The sequence below is a fragment of the Nannobrachium achirus genome (genome assembly GCF_963921795.1).
Source record: "Nannobrachium achirus genome assembly, chromosome: 21".
In the NCBI taxonomy this organism is placed as follows: domain Eukaryota; kingdom Metazoa; phylum Chordata; class Actinopteri; order Myctophiformes; family Myctophidae; genus Nannobrachium; species Nannobrachium achirus.
Window position 1 is genome coordinate 41,896,955 of NC_137828.1, and position 17,656 is coordinate 41,914,610.

At 43.1% G+C, this 17,656-nt stretch overlaps 1 protein-coding gene across 1 annotated transcript in view; it reads right to left on the reverse strand.

The window, feature by feature from the left end:
* The window catches only part of fam49bb (family with sequence similarity 49 member Bb), a 72,058-nt gene that overhangs the window by 11,005 nt on the left and 43,397 nt on the right, over window positions 1-17,656 (reverse strand). The window contains exons 6-7 of the mRNA XM_080751502.1: window positions 9,258-9,397; window positions 1,380-1,457 (exon numbers count right to left, since the gene is read on the reverse strand). Of these exons, the coding sequence (XP_080607628.1) occupies window positions 1,380-1,457; window positions 9,258-9,397 (218 nt within the window). The remainder of the gene's footprint in view (window positions 1-1,379; window positions 1,458-9,257; window positions 9,398-17,656) is intronic.

The following is a 17,656-nucleotide window of genomic DNA, read 5'->3' on the forward strand; positions in this document are numbered from 1 at the left end:
TCACTTTTTCTTTTTTTCTACCATTTGAGTGTTTCCTGAGCAATCTAATTACATTTCTAAATCTTCAGCCATATTTAAACGTTTTTGAAAATAGCCATGAGCTTTTGAAAAGCTGCTATTTTCAAAAAAAATAAAAATACAATACATTTTAGACATTATGATAACTTGTGAAACGGGGTATTATGCCTAATGAGCACTTTAACTTTTGGTACTTTAAGAATATTGTGATGCAGATACTTTTGTACTTTTACTCAAGACATTTTGATCACTGGAATTTCACATAAACGTACAGTAGTATTTTCTAAATTGCAGTATTGATACTTTATTCTTTCCCCACAGAGACTCAAGGTCTCTGGAGGAGCCGGCGGCCAAGGTGGTGCTACTGATCTGAGCTCAACGTCCTGCTGCATGCCGCCATGCACGGCTGCGCTCCACTGACTAGTGCAGACTCCCCGACACTCCCAGTGGGGGTACGGTGCACGGATGCACGGACTTCCTCATGCACGTGTGTCTGAGTGTCTGCCAGACGAGCACCTCCCTCATGGGGCGTTACTGGGACAATAAGAAAACTCCATCCATCACTCTTTGCCATGGCACTGAGGTGCAGCGTGAGGTAATCGGAGGCCAACGCATGGCTTTAATCAAATTCAGATTTGGATCTGGGGTTCATAATGACTGCATTCTGGCAGATGTCTTTTAAGGAATGCAACAATAAGTTCATTGGCCATTCTTTTTCCCCCCATTAAAACAGGGGTCTTCAATGATTTGACAACACTATCAGTGTTGTGTCAATTAATGTTTATTTTAACGTGTTGGATCTCGTCATTTTAATCCGAGGCTCAGACCGTCAAAGACGAGATTTCTCATCATTTGGTGTTTTCAGTGGTTTACGATGGAGGGCCCTCTTCCGCAGCCTATAAATGATCCCAGTATCGCAGAAGTAGATTACACCCGGAAATTATGTCATCTTAATAAATAAACATCCGGTCCGCAGTAACGTTATCAGATTTGGAAAAATCCATTTATCACAGATTATTTTTCCCAGATTGGGTTTTTGATGAAAACAAGCTATATTCAACGGCCCATAACTTTAGAACAGAAGATCACTGTTACAATATAACTTTTTCCGGTGGCAGATGTAAATTTCCTTTATTTACATCTGCGTAAATCTACAAGCTCACAACAGCTTGTAGATCTGCCATTTTTGGCTAGAGTTCTCCTCAGAATAGGGATGCTAGGGTTGAAGTGGTGGTGATATCCTATCATACAAAGACTTGCCTGCCGCCGTTGCTGTGACTCTGAGGACCCTCTAGGGGTCCCGTACCCCCTGTTAAAATCCTCACAGAGCAGAGAAGAACTACGGTGTGTACTCTACTCACCGGTACGTTATTGATGCGCATGCGGCTCAGAGTCCTCCTGTAGTAGCTGAAGTCATTCTGAATGGCAGGATTTGTCATCTGCGGAGGAAAAGCATTATACATCATAATACAAGAATGAACGTCTCGGGGGCATGAAAGGCTGGCATGTATGTGTGAACAGACAACACAACATGTGTACGTGTGGGTGGTGAGGCAGATAGTTGGACAGACGGAGACAGTAAAACAGAAAAGAGCGAGAAGGAGAGAGTCTCTCTGTTGTGTTTGTAGGTGGAACAGCCTAGAGCAGGACTTAAAGTTCAGGATCAAATATTCCATCTCCCTACCCTGACAGGATGCTTTGGCAAACAGGGCAGAGCCATGGCTTGGGGGGGTGGGATTATCTTTATTTTGATGAACAGGGTTTTTGAATTTTTACCCCCGTTTTTACTATATCCACACTCATATTTATATTTATACGTTTAAATCACCATCTGTTTAGGACTGAATAACAAAAAATAAATAAAAAGAAAAAGATTTCCAATCCGACCGCCAAGTGCTTTTCCCGATTTAAGTCAGGATATAACGTTTCCCATTCATGTGTTGCATTTGTAGTCCTAAACGGCCATGTTGAGGACCAACACAGGTGTTTCTATTTGATTGATTGAAACAGAACTAATGTTCCACGCCAATCAGGACACCTGTGTTGGTCCTCAATATGGCTGGTGTAGGACTACAAATGCAACCCATGAATTGTAATCCGTAGCGTGCAGTCTGTGGCACCCGGCACCGAAGCAAAAACTCAAATCCCCATAATCCATCAGGAGAAAACAGAATCAGGAAGTGTAATCCACTGTTGGAAGCAATGGAATGATCTGCAGGAAAATGGCTTTATCTCGGAAATGGCTTTATCTCGGAATCTCTCTCCTTCTTGTTTAAAACCAGTAAGACTCCCTAATCGGGAGATAAGCGACCGTCAGGTCGCATGTATATGTTACAGTATGTTTGGGTAACTCGACAGATGGCGACGACAGCCCATAGACAGCCATTCACTAGTGCAGGCGCTGACGTCACTCGTTTGCGACTCTCTTTCTTTATTTACTAGCCTAGCTGGGCGGTGTTTAGCCATTAGCTTAGCCATTAGCTTAGCCATTAGCTTACTATGAGCGTTTATCGTGGGCTTGCCCAGGCCTTACAGCCTGGGCATAAATATAACGATTGCATTCACCACGGCTTCGTAACTCGCGCGGCCCTGGCCCGCTCTTCGCGGCCACTCGCGCCTGCGAAGGCCAGTGGACCAAGGTCCACTGGCCTTCGCGCCGCTTGCAATGTCGTGGACAATCGATGGGCTCCGCCTGGAGGACGTTGTTGTGGGCGACCGCTTGTTCCGCCCCGTGCGGCACCGCGAGTGCTCCGTTTCTCGACCGTCCTGTTTCTCTAACAAACCGTGACATATACACAACCTCATGGTGGCGCTAGAAGAGGGGCATGTGAGAAATCACACTCCTTGCCAGCCAAGGAGTGTGTGTGCAAAGTTTGGCATGGATAGGGGCAACGGTGCCGGAGATAAGAGTAAGAGAAAAGTGTGACGTGACGGACAGACGAAGGGACTGACTGACGGACAGAATGACTGACTGACTGACAAACAGCCGGGGGAGGTTTTCATAGTACCTGGCGGTCGCAACTAGCCCGTCTCTACGGACCTTAACAAAAGCATGGTTGGCCACAGTTATAATCTTTCTTTATCGAGTGAAAGAAAAGACAAATGGATGTTCGCCCAAATGTAATCAGATTACTTCCGGGACCAGTGGTAAGCTCATGGAGGCTCGAAAATCTGGTGAAAACACTGAAAGCCCCCGGCAGAAGCTACCGAATTAATTAATTACATACCTGGCAACCACTGTGTTAATGAAACAATTTTATTGTATAAATATTAGTTCAGTTAGTTAGTTAAAATAACTGTCTCACCCATAACGCCAACGTCAAACTAGACCCTCTATCCCAGTGACCAAAAGTATAAGGAGAGTCAATCACTCGTCAAGAACTGTGAAATATTAATCTACTTTTAACCAGGAGGAGCCCGCCTGCCCCTCTAACAGTTCTTGAGGTATTAAAAATGTCTTCAAAATCATTAAACTGTAACTTTGCAGATATCCTGTATACACTTTGGGAATGTCAACCTGGGGGCCCTGACCCACAGGTTGAGAACCACTGCTCTAACAGAAACTTGTCCATCATCGTACCCCCACCCACCCCAACTCCCACTTTGCTTATCAACAACAACACAGGCTCCACCAATCAGTGCCGTTTGTGCGGCTAATTATCTCACATTCTTACATGAGGCTCATTAAAAGGGCCGGGAGAGAGAGAGAGAGAGCCATGCTGGCAGCCAGGCAGTGTAATCCTGCCACAATAGACTGGTACTCATTCTGTGTCCACTTAATGCCAACATGCGAAGACAGGCTGCCCTGTGAGGGGAGGGGCTGCGATGATGCTTTTAACTGGGTCAGTAGACTGTGGAAGTGGCGGTTAAAGATTGATGAATAGGGCCAGGCTGGCAGGTCACCTTGTTGCCCCCCTACCTTCCTGCTTTTATCCTGCCAGCCAGGATAGTATGGCGGGCATTAATTGGGTGACGCCGCCGAATGAAACACCTCAGGGCATTTAGGGCGCGCTCTTACAGAGTGAGTGTGTGTGTGTGTACGAAATGGGGAGGAGGGCATTTTGTAGGGATTTAGGGTAGGGACCCCCCCCCCCCCCCTCGTCTAACGAGATGAAAGCTCATACCAATTGTGGACGTTGACATACAATGCACAGTCGGCTGAAATAATCCACGTACAGCATTTCGTTCCTGCATGCGCAATACACTGTACAGTACAGTATATGTCTCTGTTGGGTGGGAACCTCATATATCGCCAAAACTGTTAATTTTCAGGATACAAATTCAAAAGTAGCAAAAGTAACATAACTACAAGCTCAAAGCGTGTTGCTTTCGCACTGTGTTTCCAGCTTGTGGAGCTGCTACTGTTGATGCTTGTGTGTGACGTATAATAAAGTAGGGCGTTAATTTCCAAAATAAATAATAATATATATATTATATTATATATCTATATTATATATATATAATAATATACACAAAAAGTTGTATTTGTCAGCAGTTTGTAGGGGGCGGAGGTTTACCGCCTTCAGCCCAGCCAATAATTTTATTAATAAATAAAAAGTATTCTTAGGGGCTTGTTCCCTCCCATCTATAAAACATGCTACTATGTGCTGTGCAGGAGTCTTTTTCTCTTTAGGATGACACAATTTGGAGGTTTGTTACCCTGCAAAAAATGCTCCATTCTCCTGCAGGTCTGCTGTATTACTGTAGTAAAACAAGGCTGCCTGCCACACAAAACAGCGTCTGGTAGTACGGTACCAATTAAAACCCAATTATCTGCTCATTGGCTCAAGCTTAAAGAGTTCATGTCTCATTAAAAGGGCATCAGCTGCTTGTTAGGCTAGTAAGAGCTTTGCTCGGATCGCACAAAAAAGGTACAAGCTGTACTACTCACATGGAGTTATGGTAGAGGGGAGAGACAGGCAAGAGTATGGCAAAAAAACTGGAGTAGGATTTTATTCGCGTTTTGGATTTTTTTCTTTTTTATGTTCCCAAAACGTGTCACTTCGCGCTGCGTTTCGCAAGCTTGTGGATCTGCTATTTCTTTTTATGTATTTATGGAAATCATTTCATACTTTTGAAAAATGTTGGATTGTTTTTAATTGATGAAAACCTCTATTTGAACTTTTTTTTATTCTTTTGAGATAATTAAGTGTAGAAAATGTACTTGCGACGCATAAAAACTGGTCCGCGACCCAAACATGGGTCCCAACCCACTGTTTGGTAAACAGTGGTTTAGCAGACACCATTATCCACAGACCAATGTACCGATCAAGACTGATAGTTTGTACAGTAAATGTACATAAACTATTTGTTTTATATTATAATGATTATCTTGGTTTACCCTAGATTAGCCTACTGAGCCACTAGAATGTCTCTATGCATTTGATGTATTACCTTTACCTTGCTTAATGTAAATCGCTCTGGATTAAGAGCGTCTTTTAAATAGTAAATTGTAAATCATGCTTTACAGCGTCTTCATTACTGCATTCAATAGGGATAGAGAGAGAATTCTAATTACGACCTTCACCAGATTATTATTGAATACTACCTTAATTAAATATTAGTGCCTAGGCCAGGGGTCTTCAACAGGCGGTCCGGGACCCCTAGGGGGTCCTCAGAGTTACTACAAGAGGTCCTCCAAATCTTTGAGTGATAGCAAGTTTTTTTCTCCTTTTTTATATTAAATTGACTGCCAAGGCCCGAGTTTCCCCGAGTTATTACAGTAGTCCCAGGCTGCCACAGCCCGAGTTTCCCGAGTTGGAAGCCATTTTGAAAAAAAAAAATCTAAAAATGCCTCAAATGTATTAGGCATGATCGCAATTGCGAAATTGCATGTTTAGCCCCATAACAAACACATCTTTCAAAATGTCAAAAATGGCTGTTTTGTCTGACTTTGAAGGCTTGTATCTCATGAATGCCTGAACGGATTTCCAAGCGGATTTTTTTGTTTGAAAGCTGTTAAAAAGTATGGTGCATGATCTAGGCATGGGCGTGCACGATCCGTGCACTAAAAATTTATCCGTGCACTAGGCCTGGGACGAAATATCGATATGGCGATATATCGCGGTATTACCTCCCGCGATAATTACCGATAAATTGCCGGCAAATATCGACTTTTCATAACACCAGGGATTTCCCATTTAACCTACTGTATGGTGCAGTACTATATGGTGCATTACCGCCAGCCGCCTGCACTGTTTGTAGTGGGGGCGCTAGAGAGATAAATGAGACTAGAGTGGGAGTATTATGCACATGAGAGGAAGAGAGTGTGAAAGTTACGTTGTTGTTCAGAGTCAGACCAGAGTCCAGACGCAGACTGTCAGCTGCGCTCTCTGACCATCAGAGGGGCAGAGAGAAGGAATGGAGAGGATTATTTTCAATTTACAACAAGGTAAAGTTAATTTGAGCAACACAACTCTGTTTGTGTTTAGTCAGTGGACACACACATAGGCTACTGTACTGTACACATGCATGCAGCAGCCACCATTACAATACACAAATGCACTATACACACCCACGTTAATATAATGAATGGAAGTGATACAGACACTCAAAACACAATGATGTTCCCCCTTTGCCTCGATCTACCTCATGTTATTTTATTTATTCATACATCCTCACCACTGATATGGATTTAATTTAATTGTTTTTGAGCGGTGGTCACAACGCTCCTATACGTGGCCGTGTGTGTGGGTCTGTCTGTCTGTCTGTCTGTCTCCGTGTCCGTAGCCTGCAGTAACCTTTTCTGACCACACGTTAAGGGAGGGGCGCTGTTACACACACACACACACACACACACACACACACAAGTGTGATTTTTTATTGTATTATCAAAGCAATAAGAACATGAAACAAATTGGTTACTTGCACTCTCACTATTGAGAAATCATTTTTCCTCCTGTAAATGTATTTTGCACAATATAGCCTATTTTAGAGGTTATTTTAAAGGTTCCAGTCAGTGTTTTTGCTGTTAAGACAAGTGGAGGCACTTTGCATGCATACACATTTTTTACATGTGTCAATCTTATTTTAGGCTGTATGTTTCTTGACAATTAGGCTACATTTTCACTAAATGCTTTTTAGTTATGGATTGATTAGTTAGTAGGCCTACCCATTGTTGTGCTGGACAGACAAATTGTGGGCAGGTTACAAAGTTGCAGTGTTTGTTGTTTGAGGAGGCAAGATTCATTTACTTATTAGCCAATTTATAAAATAATCTTGTAAGATTAATGGAATACATGTATAATTCCAGAGTTTTGCCTTTTATGGTTATTTTTCATTTTCAATTACAAATATCGTGATATATCGTTGATGACATTTCTTGCAATATATCGAATATCGCAATATATCGAATATCGTGATATTATTGTAATCGAGAGCCTAATATCGTGATAGATATCGTATCGTGAGATAGCAATATCGTCCCACCCCTACCGTGCACTAGAAATTTAGGAAGGTGGCAGTGTTTGTTTTGTCTGACTTTGAAGGCTTCTATCTCATGAATGGCCGAACGGATTTCCATGCAGATTTTTTTGTTTGAAAGCTGTTAAAAAGTACTACACATATGGTGCATATATGGTGCATGGGCGTGCACGATCCGTGCACTAAAAATTGATCCGTGCACTAGAAATTTAGGAACGTGGCATCCTGGTACTTGGCGGCCATCTTGAAAAGGGCATTCAATGAGCTTGAACCCTAGTGTCCATATTCTGAGAACTTTAGCCGAAAATAGCAGATCTACAAGCTACAAGCTCACAACGCCTCGCAGCTTTTAGATCGGCTAATTTTGGCAAAGTGCTTTGGTGTAGAGGGGAAAAAGAGCAGACTAAGTACAGAGTGAAAGGTCAAGTTTATTAAGTATTGACAGTTCAAGTGGTTAAATATCTGAAAACACAAATTGACATGAATCCAAAATACACTGATGATCGTGCTGTCAAACAATGAAACTATATGGAATCTATGTACAGGTGATGGGGGTCCCTGCTTCATCTCTCTCTCAACTAGGGGTCCTTGGCCTGAAAACGTTGAAGACCCCTGGCCTAGGCCACTCAAGAATTGCTGCTTAACTTTTTTTTATGTTTTGATATTGTGCAATTTTCTGACTGTTGCTCTGTTATGACTGTTGTTTAATCATTTTAGTTAGTGATATCTTTAAAACATTTTGTAGTGTGCAGTGGAAGGCAAAGCAAGTACTTCACTGTGTAGTTTACTGTATATAATGACAATACACTTCCTGAATCTTGTGATTATTTCACCATGAATTCTTTCTAATACATGGATAGTAGTAGCAAAACAATACAAAGACCTAACTAAAGTCCTAATTGGCCATAATAGTCTTATGAAAGGTATGAAAGGAGCCCTACACACTAGCACTGGTTCCTAAACAATTAACACAATATTATGAAGAATGATGATGTTTTAGCAATATTATTCCTGCCGTTCTACATACTGTACTGTACTGTCACCCGGTTCAAGAGATCACAGATTGAGGATAACCTTTAGTTTTATACGAACGATGCAAATGCAATAATCTTAAAATAATAACCAAACATAGCCTATCTACACGCTTAGAATGCGTCGCAGATGCATTGAGAGCTTGCAGATCGTCTATTTTCACTGCACAACATGCCTCCATAGAAGAGATGCTGGCTTCTATGGAATCCAAATGACTCAACACAGTCATGGCGAATGAGAACTTTAATCAAGGGGTCTTCAACGTTTTTAGGCCAAGGACCCCTTAGTTGAGAGAGAGATGAAGCAGGGACCCCCACAACCTTATCATAGATTCCATATAGTTTCATTGTTTGACAGCACGATCATCAGTGTATTTTTGATTCATGTCAATTTGTGTTTCCAGATATTTAACCACTTGAACCGTCAACTTAATAAACTTGACCTTTCACTCTGTACTTAGTCTGCTCTTTTTCCCCCTCTACACCAAACCTCTTTGCCGTAAATAGCCGCTCTACAAGCTCACAACGCCCCGCGCTGCGAGGCGTTGTGAGCTTGTAGATCTGCTATTTTCGACTAAAGTTCTCCGAATATGGGTGGTTAATATAAAAAAAGATTTGGCAGCCCCCCCTGTAGTAACTCTGAGGACCCCCTAGGGGTCCCGGACCCCCTGTTGAAGACCCTTGCTTTAATCCATGTATGATGTCATTGGCTAGCCTCCACCCAAAAAGCACCAACATCGAGGTTTTTACAAGGCCCTCGAGCCAGAAACCCGGCCATTCTCTTACTTTGAGCTCGTCGAAGCGCAGCGTGAAGTGCAGGATCTCTGCAAACTGCTTGGCCAGGGCCTGCTCTCTCTCCAGGTGCTGAGTGGGGGCGCTGTACTTCTCACTGGTCAGGGCTCCCAGGAGGCTGTGCAGCGCTGCCTCTGTAGAGAGAGAGACAGAGAGACACACATAAAAGTGGAGAAAGACAGTTGGATAGATAGATACCTTTATTATCCCAAGGGGGAAATTAAGTCGCCCAGAGGCGGAACAGCAGTTAAGGTTACAAGTTACAGGAAAGGAAGACAAAGAAAAAGGACTGTTGTGTACAGCCGAGCGACAAAAAACAAACAAGAGAGAAGAATCAACAATACAGGAGAATCAACCATACAGAGCAAACCAAGTTAAAAATATACAAAGTGTCGAGAACAGTTGAAAAGGACACAACACAACAAAAATAGTAGTACTTAGTTTCTATAATGGATTGCAATGTTATAGCACTTTTCTAAGCATAATTATTTATTATTATTAATTATTATTGCAAACTCAAAGCACTTACAATGGTCCATTCATTCAAACATTAGGAACTACTTATCAACGCAGTGCCAAAAAATATACACATACCGGTATATATATATATATATATATATATATATATATATATATATATATATATATATATACATAAGTATCTGCACCAAGACTACCTAGTGTCCAAAAGTCAGCGCAAAAAAGAAGTGACTGGTGCAGAGAAAGGCTAATAATCTAATGCAGGGGTCTTCAACAGAAGGTCCGGGACCCCTAGGGGGTCCTCAGAGTCACTACTCTACTTTTCCTTCTTTTTTACACTGGCTACATGAACCCTAGCATCCCTATTCTGCAGATCTACAGGCTGACAACGCAACGTGTTCGGTGAAGAAGTTTGGTGTGTAGAGGTAAAATAAGAGCAGACCAACAACAGATGCCAAATGTCAAGTATTGAGGGTTTATAAGTAGTTAAATGTCAAAAAACTATTTAAGTTGCTGTCAAACAAGTCAATGAACACATGATCACATCTATTAAGATTATGAAAAGTTCAATCTGCGACACAATGTTGTACAACATGTAGTGGTGGGTGGGGGTCCCTGCTGTGCTTCATCTCTCTCTAAGATGAGGGGTCCTTGGACTGAAAAACCTTGACGCAATGCATCTCTGGAGTTATGCTCGTCAAGGTAGGAAGCCGGACCGACCTGTGCCATCACGTCAGCCTCTATAAAAGGCAATTGCTTAGCATTTTATCCAAGCTGGCATGTGCTTAAATAAACACACTGTGCTGTCTCAGTCAAACCTATTCAGCCATCATGTTATATGCAAAGTCGCCTGGACTGATATGGGAAGCAAGTCTCATCCAAAATGTTTTGAAAACGCTGTCACTCTGTGTCTGCGGTGTAGTCATTGTGTGTGTGTGTGTGTGTGTGTGTGTGTGTGTGTGTGTGTGTGTGTGTGTGTGTGTGTGGTGTGTGTGTGTGTGTGTGTGTGTGTGTGTGCGTGTGTGTGTGTGTGTGTGTGTGTGTGTGTTTAAGTACAGGACCCAAGCTGCAAAAGTATCAGTCCTGATGTGCATCACCAGGGCAGCTCAACGTCTGTGTTGCCATGTCTGCTTATTATAATCGACTTTGGGCTTGTTTTTCTGTTAAGTAGCCTGTAAATATTGGTAGTTGGCTTGTGGGTTGTGTTTTCTGGGGGTCTTGTTTCTAAAGTGCAGTTGCTTACTTACTGGCTTGCTTCCTTATGTTGTTTAAACCAGTGGTTCTCAAACATTTTACATGAAGGACAAATTTGTCCTCGGACACCAATCAAAAAAAAAAAAGAAAAAAGAAAAAACGTACCAGGCAACCTGTACCAGATTTGTGTTCAAATTGTTTTATTTTTTCAAGATTTGTTTCAAAATAGCAGATCTACAAGCTCACAATAAGCGCAAATGATATTGCATATAGGTTTAAAGTGCTCATGTAATACAATAATATAATAATAGTGTATTCTTTTGGGCTTGTTTTCATAGACCTGGTTGCTTCTCTCGCAAACCTGGCAACCCGGCTCAAGCGTGCGAACGCTGCACTTCCCCACTTCCTCAAAATATCACCCAGCTGAAGTAGTAGTAACCCGATTAAGGGGGGGGGGGGGGGGGGGCATGGTGGTAGGTAGTGGTGGCAGTGACTTAACTGCCAAGGGCCCATGCAGTGCCAGTCTGGGGGGCGGGGGTGGGAGAGGAGGAGCTGAGAGGGGCTTTCCAGCTCAGATGGAGAAGACACATGAGAGTAATTATCAGCACGAGATATGGGGGAGGGGGGGGGGGGGGGGGGGGGGAGTGGGGTTTCATTCACCCCAGATTATGCTCATTTGCTTTGACACTAAGTAAATACAAAGCCTAGCTGAGTGGCTTGACATGGTATACCTAGTATCATAATTAGCTAAAGCGGGGACAAGATCAGAGATGGGGTTGATATGAGGGGGTGCATGTGCATTGTTGTCATTTCATAGCAGCTTCTCTGTAGAAATCACCCCAAAATGTTGTCGTTAACCACTTAAGCCTTTAAAACGGGGAAAGCATCCGTTTCATTTTAAGATGTTGATGTTGGTTATTCAAAAGAATTGGAGATGTACAAGCTCACAGCGTGTCACTTTGTGCCGCCTTGCGAGCTTGTACATCTGCTATTTAAAAATAAATATCTTAAGAGTGTTTGAAAAATGTTGAATTTAACACAAATACTGTACATATAATTTTGGGGGTTCTTGGCACGAGAGCTACTGATTTAGAAGGCATTTGTAGAATCGGCCTTAATGGGTTAATGGCAAATAAAATGTTTTTTTTTGCACACTTGCCACACAGCAGATCCAAAGTGAACTGTAAGCTGCATTGGATACTGTCGAACCTCTAGATCCCAGAGGGGTCGGGTGGGATGTTTGTCTCTGCACACGCTGCTGTATTTAGATTTTAGTCTCGACTTGGAAGGCAGATTATAATGACATGACTCTTTCCATTTCCGGGGAAATGTTGAAATGAATGCCACTGAAGTTACATTCCAAAATGTCAGGCCAATTTCTAGGATGCCTAGCGCTTACGGGAGAGGGTGCCTGCCAACAATTTAGAGAGCATGTCATGTAGACAGATGCCACGTTCATCTGTTGACCTGGCATCCTATAGCTTGTATCGTTTCAGAAAGATTATTCCATTTTTTTTGTATTATACTGTTTAGACCAGGGGTCTTCAACAGGGGGACCGGGACCACTAGGGGGTCCTCAGGGTTACTACAGGGGGTCCTCCAATTAATTGAGTGATAGAACTTTTTTCCTCCTTTTTTATATTAACCACTTGAACCCTAGCGTCCATATTCAGAGAACTTCAGCCAAAAATAGCAGATCTACAAGCTCACAACGCCTCACGCTGCGAGGCGTTGTGAGCTTGTAGATCAGCTATTTTCGGCAAAGAGGTTTGGTGGAGGGGAAAGAAAAAGAGCAGACTAAAGGGCCTCACAGATGAGAGGCCGATGTTGGGTCAGATCAGATCTCGTGCCCGGGGTTTATCGGTGTTCATTTCAAACGACAGCGATCCTCTGTCTTGCGACCGGGCCCGGTATATCCCGCTGTGCCAAGTGAAATATCTCAGACCATTACAAATGAGACCGACGTCTCGCGATTCTAGCCACCCACGATCTCGGGGGGGGGTGGTGCCATGAGAGACGTGACTAGATGAAGATTCCGCCCCCTCAAGAGGGATAAAATTAAGAGTGTTTTTCTCTCTCTCTCTTCACGTCAGTTTAATTGCCATTTGTTTAATGTTTTGACAATGAGGGTGTTCCAGGTGATCCCCAGCTTAATGATGGAGACCAAATGGTAACCAAAAGGACTATTATTTATACTAAAGGGAATCTTTCTCCAAAATAATCAATTAGGCCTACCGCATGCCAGCAAAGTCAACGAGCCAACGACCCAATTAGCGCAGAAGTCCTGCAGCTGCGGTGTTCTGACTCGCTATGCTCCAAAATCCATTTTATTACCTAATTAAATATTAAAACAGCGAAATTAAACAAATATATTCGCTATAGTCTATAACAAAGAGTCTCTCTCTCCCTCTCTCTCTGTCTGTGCCATATTTGTAGCTAATAATGCAGTATTGATACTTTTACTTAAGTAAAGAATGGGAGTATACTTTTTCCATCACTGCGCAAATTAGACTACAGAGGCGCACATGGGTATGGTATAACGTACTACCTTGATTACAGGAGAAAATAATAAAATGTACTTCTTAAAATGAATTCATCATGCTTGTGCTTGTTGCTAAAAAGTAGGTATTGGCAACATGACTAGTGTATTGCATGCATGCCTTCACACAATTGCAAGACAACAGCCATCTTACCATACCTTAGCATTTGCAGAACTGACGCTGCTGGCAGCCGGAGGAGGAGGACATTATGAGCGAGTGTGCAGGCCTATTCGTGGACTCTTTTTATTCTGACTTTGGTTGGTGTTATTACTGTTATGTTGATATGATTGATCTGAACCAAGCTGGACCCAGTGGATTATGTAGTCTACAAGGAAGCACGTTGGCTGTCTCACCCTGTCTGTCTGTCACAGCAATGGATTAATTGGTAGAAGTTGGTGTTACATTCTTCTTTCGTGTATCATCGTCCTTTGCACACAAGTGATAACTGCGCCATCATGACAAAACATTATAAAAACAAAGGTAGGTTGGTAGTCTTCTAGGTAGGCTACTGTGCGCACACTGGCCGCTGCTCACTTTATAGATATTATAATTATATATTCAGTTATGTTTTTGGCAAGCGAGACGCGAGATGTGATGCGCATCCAGCAAGACACGGCTGAGAGTGTCGCATCTCCAATATCATTGATTGACCAGTGTCCACTCCTAAAAAGCATCAACCAGCATTTTAACGGCAACCAGCCAGACATTAAACAGACATGAGCTTAATCAGCTAATAGCAATTATGAATGTCCAAACCTCGCCGTTGTGGGCGTGCAGTCGCAGGAAAAAAAAAAGTTTAACCTCTCGCTTTTTTTTTTTTTTTTACTGTCCCACCAACATCCAAGCATATAGAATAGGGACAGGCCTAGGTTCCTCAATATCATTTAGCTGGGGACCCCCTGGAACTCCCCAAGGACTGGCGGTCCTCTTTGAGGACCAATGAACAAACTGACAGAACGAGAGGCGCAATGATGTGCCTGCAGCCCGCGCGTAAAAGTAAAAAAAAAAAGGAATGCAATGGAATGTCTCTGACTTTGAGTATTACATTATATGAATAAGATATTATATATAGGGTGTCTGTCTGTCAAGTTGCACAAGGTCAATTTAGAGCCCTTATAATACACGGATAGAACAGCACTGCCCTAGCCAAATCTGCGCAGCAAAAAAAAAGACACTGCCTTGTTGCCAAATGACTGCGCAGAAGAAGAAAAAAGAAGAAAGAACGCTATAGCTATAACGTTTTTGAACAAGTGATTACAACAAGGGAGAGAGTAGGCTAAAGTAAAAAGTAAGTAGGCTAATAATAATAATAAAAGTGTAGGCTGTGACAGAATAGCCTACACTCTGCGCAGCCTAAAAAAAGGAGGAGCTGGCTTCATATAATCTGATGCAATCCCGTGAGCTCATTCAGACGACAATAATTGTAAAGGATTCCTACCCGATGATCCGAGAATATCAAGCTTTTTTGATATTATCGTGAGTGCTCCCGACGAGTCCCGAGGTCATAAAAAAGCTAATTAACATAATCCGATCGTGTCGGGGTACTGTTCAAGCCCAAGACCGATTCCGGGGCCGACCAAACGATTTTCCCGGGGGGTCCTCCCGAAATCTGGTCGGGGATCCTCGGCCCCGGGATCGGCTCAATGTGAACGGGCCCTAAGTACAGAGTGAAAGGTCAAATTTATTAAGTATTGATTGAAGTGGTTAAATATCGGAAAACACAAATTGACATGAATCCAATATAAACTGATGATTGTGCTGTCAAACGATGAAACTACATGGAATCTACGTAAAGGTTGTGGGGGTCCCTGCTTCATCTCTCTCTCAACTAAGGGGTCCTTGGCCTGAAAACATTGAAGACCCCTGGTTTAGACTGATGATAGGCCCTTGGTTACTATCTAGGATACTACGACTATGCATTAGATGTATTACCTTGTGTTTACCTTGCTTACTCTAAATCCCTTTGGATTAAGAGCGTCTGCTAAAACCCTAAGTTGTAAATTGAGGGTGAACAGGGTAAAACGGCAAAATACGAACTGAAAATAAACAGAGGAAGGTTTTGGTTTGTTGGAAGGCGGACCGGACGGGCAGAGGGCTGGCAGTGTGGGCCGGCACGGTAAATTGAGCACGTTTTGCCATTCGAGTAATGACCCCCATCTGCTTGGGCATCAGCGTTGGCAGTGAAGCGCCCGATTAAAAATGGGCTTGGTGATGCGGTCGGTCAAAGCCCCCAGAGCTCTAGTCTCCCCCCTCCCTCCCTAAGCCCTCCTCCCCCCATCAAAACAGAAGTAAAGACCCTCGGAAAACGAGCCACTCTGGTGTTGTTAGTGTGTCTGGGGGAGCAGGAGGGCGAGGTGGGGGGAGGGGGTTGAGAAGGGGGAGGAGGGGGATGTCGGATCTCATCAGGTCACAGCAGAGCTGGCTGTCGGAATGCGTGGGCACGTAGTGGTGGGGGGGGGGGGTTTACTCTCTAGGCCAGTGGTTCTCAACCTGTGGGTTGGTTTTGGGGGGTCCCCAGATGATTAACTTAATGTGCAACATTGTTTTCTCACTCAACAGTAAACAAACCGACATAGTGTATAGAGGGTAAATGCACATTTCTAAAGTGACAATTTAAGGACTTCATACCTCTAAAATGACCAAATTGGCCAAATTGTCAAATATTAGCCAAAAATATCAGATCTACAAGCTCACAACCCTGCTTGAAGCTAGCCTGGAAACCATAAAAAACCCTGACCCGCGCATCACTAGTGGGAACCACTAGACTGGACTGTTGTGAGCTGTAAGAGGTTTGGTGTACAGGGAAAAAAGATCAGTACCGAGCCAAAGGACAAGTTTACAAATTATTGAGGATTTAAGTGGTATTTAACATGAATCCAATATGTAGTTGGGGGGGGGGGGGGGGGGTCCCTGCTTTATCTATAATAAGATAAGGGGTCCTTGGCCTGGAAAACATTGAAGACCCCTGCTCTAGGACCCTGCCAACGATGAAGCACAGACAGACTGACCTACACAGTTTTTACATTTCTCTCATTGAATAATAACAACAAAAACAAAAACACCTGGCATTCAGTATAGTGTCAACAATAAGAAGCTCTGGAAGGATAATATGGGTGTATATAATCTGGAGAGAATGGTTCAATAAGTCTCAGCGGATCAATAATGACATGAAAACTAATACCCGCTGAGGGGTAAACGGCAGATGTTCCATCTCATTCCATATGCTCCATAATACCCCATAAAACTCCCAATTGCATAAAACCTAATCTTGTATCGAGAGAGGAAGGCAGTCATGTGCTCTTCAGACAGCTCTAACAGCCTTCAGTCTGGGGAAGGGACGATAATCGTCATTATCGTTTATCGTGATAAAAAATAATAATAATCGTCACACAGAGATTTTAATTTATTGTGAAATTATCCTCCGTCATACGCTAGGATGAATGAGCTTTCAAATTCAGTATCACTTAATTAACTATAGCTGATAAAACGTACCTGTAAAATGTTTTGGTACACTCTTATTTCAAGCTACACAAAATGATTTCGCAAACATAGCATATCTACAAGCTCACAACACGTTGCGGCTCAACGCGTTGTGAGCTTGTCGATCGGCTATTGTTGCAGAACGTCCCCCCCCCCCCTACAGGATAGGGATGCTGGAGAGGTATGTGGCTACACAAAAAGTGCCATTTTAAGTTTTAAGCATATTTTTTACTATCGTAATAATTTTTCCAACAATAATGGTGACATGTAATTATATATATCAGTGGTTTAAACCCAGTGGTACTTGAGGGGGTTGTAGAAGAATTGTTTTGCCCGTTATATCTCCTATGGTACCAATGTCGATAGGGCATGGAATTGTGGAAGATTTTGGGTCTGAGAGGCTAAATCTCATCAAAAGGTGGTCCGTGGCTCAAATACCGAATACCCTTGCTTAGTATTGATGGCAGGATGGGGAAGGGTCTTCTGATGCATACATTGAAGCCCCTGAAGCCTCCGTCGAGGGCAGTGAAGCGGAGCGGCCGCGGTTAGCGAGCGAGACGTGACCTACTTCGTTACATAACAAGCCGTAGTAGCTGGGCTGGCGCCCCGGCGCCTCCTCCATCCCATTGACTACCTTCTAACTCCCGCCGCCACGAGGGATTACAAGGTTAAGGTCATGGGGTCGGAGGGCCACGCCCT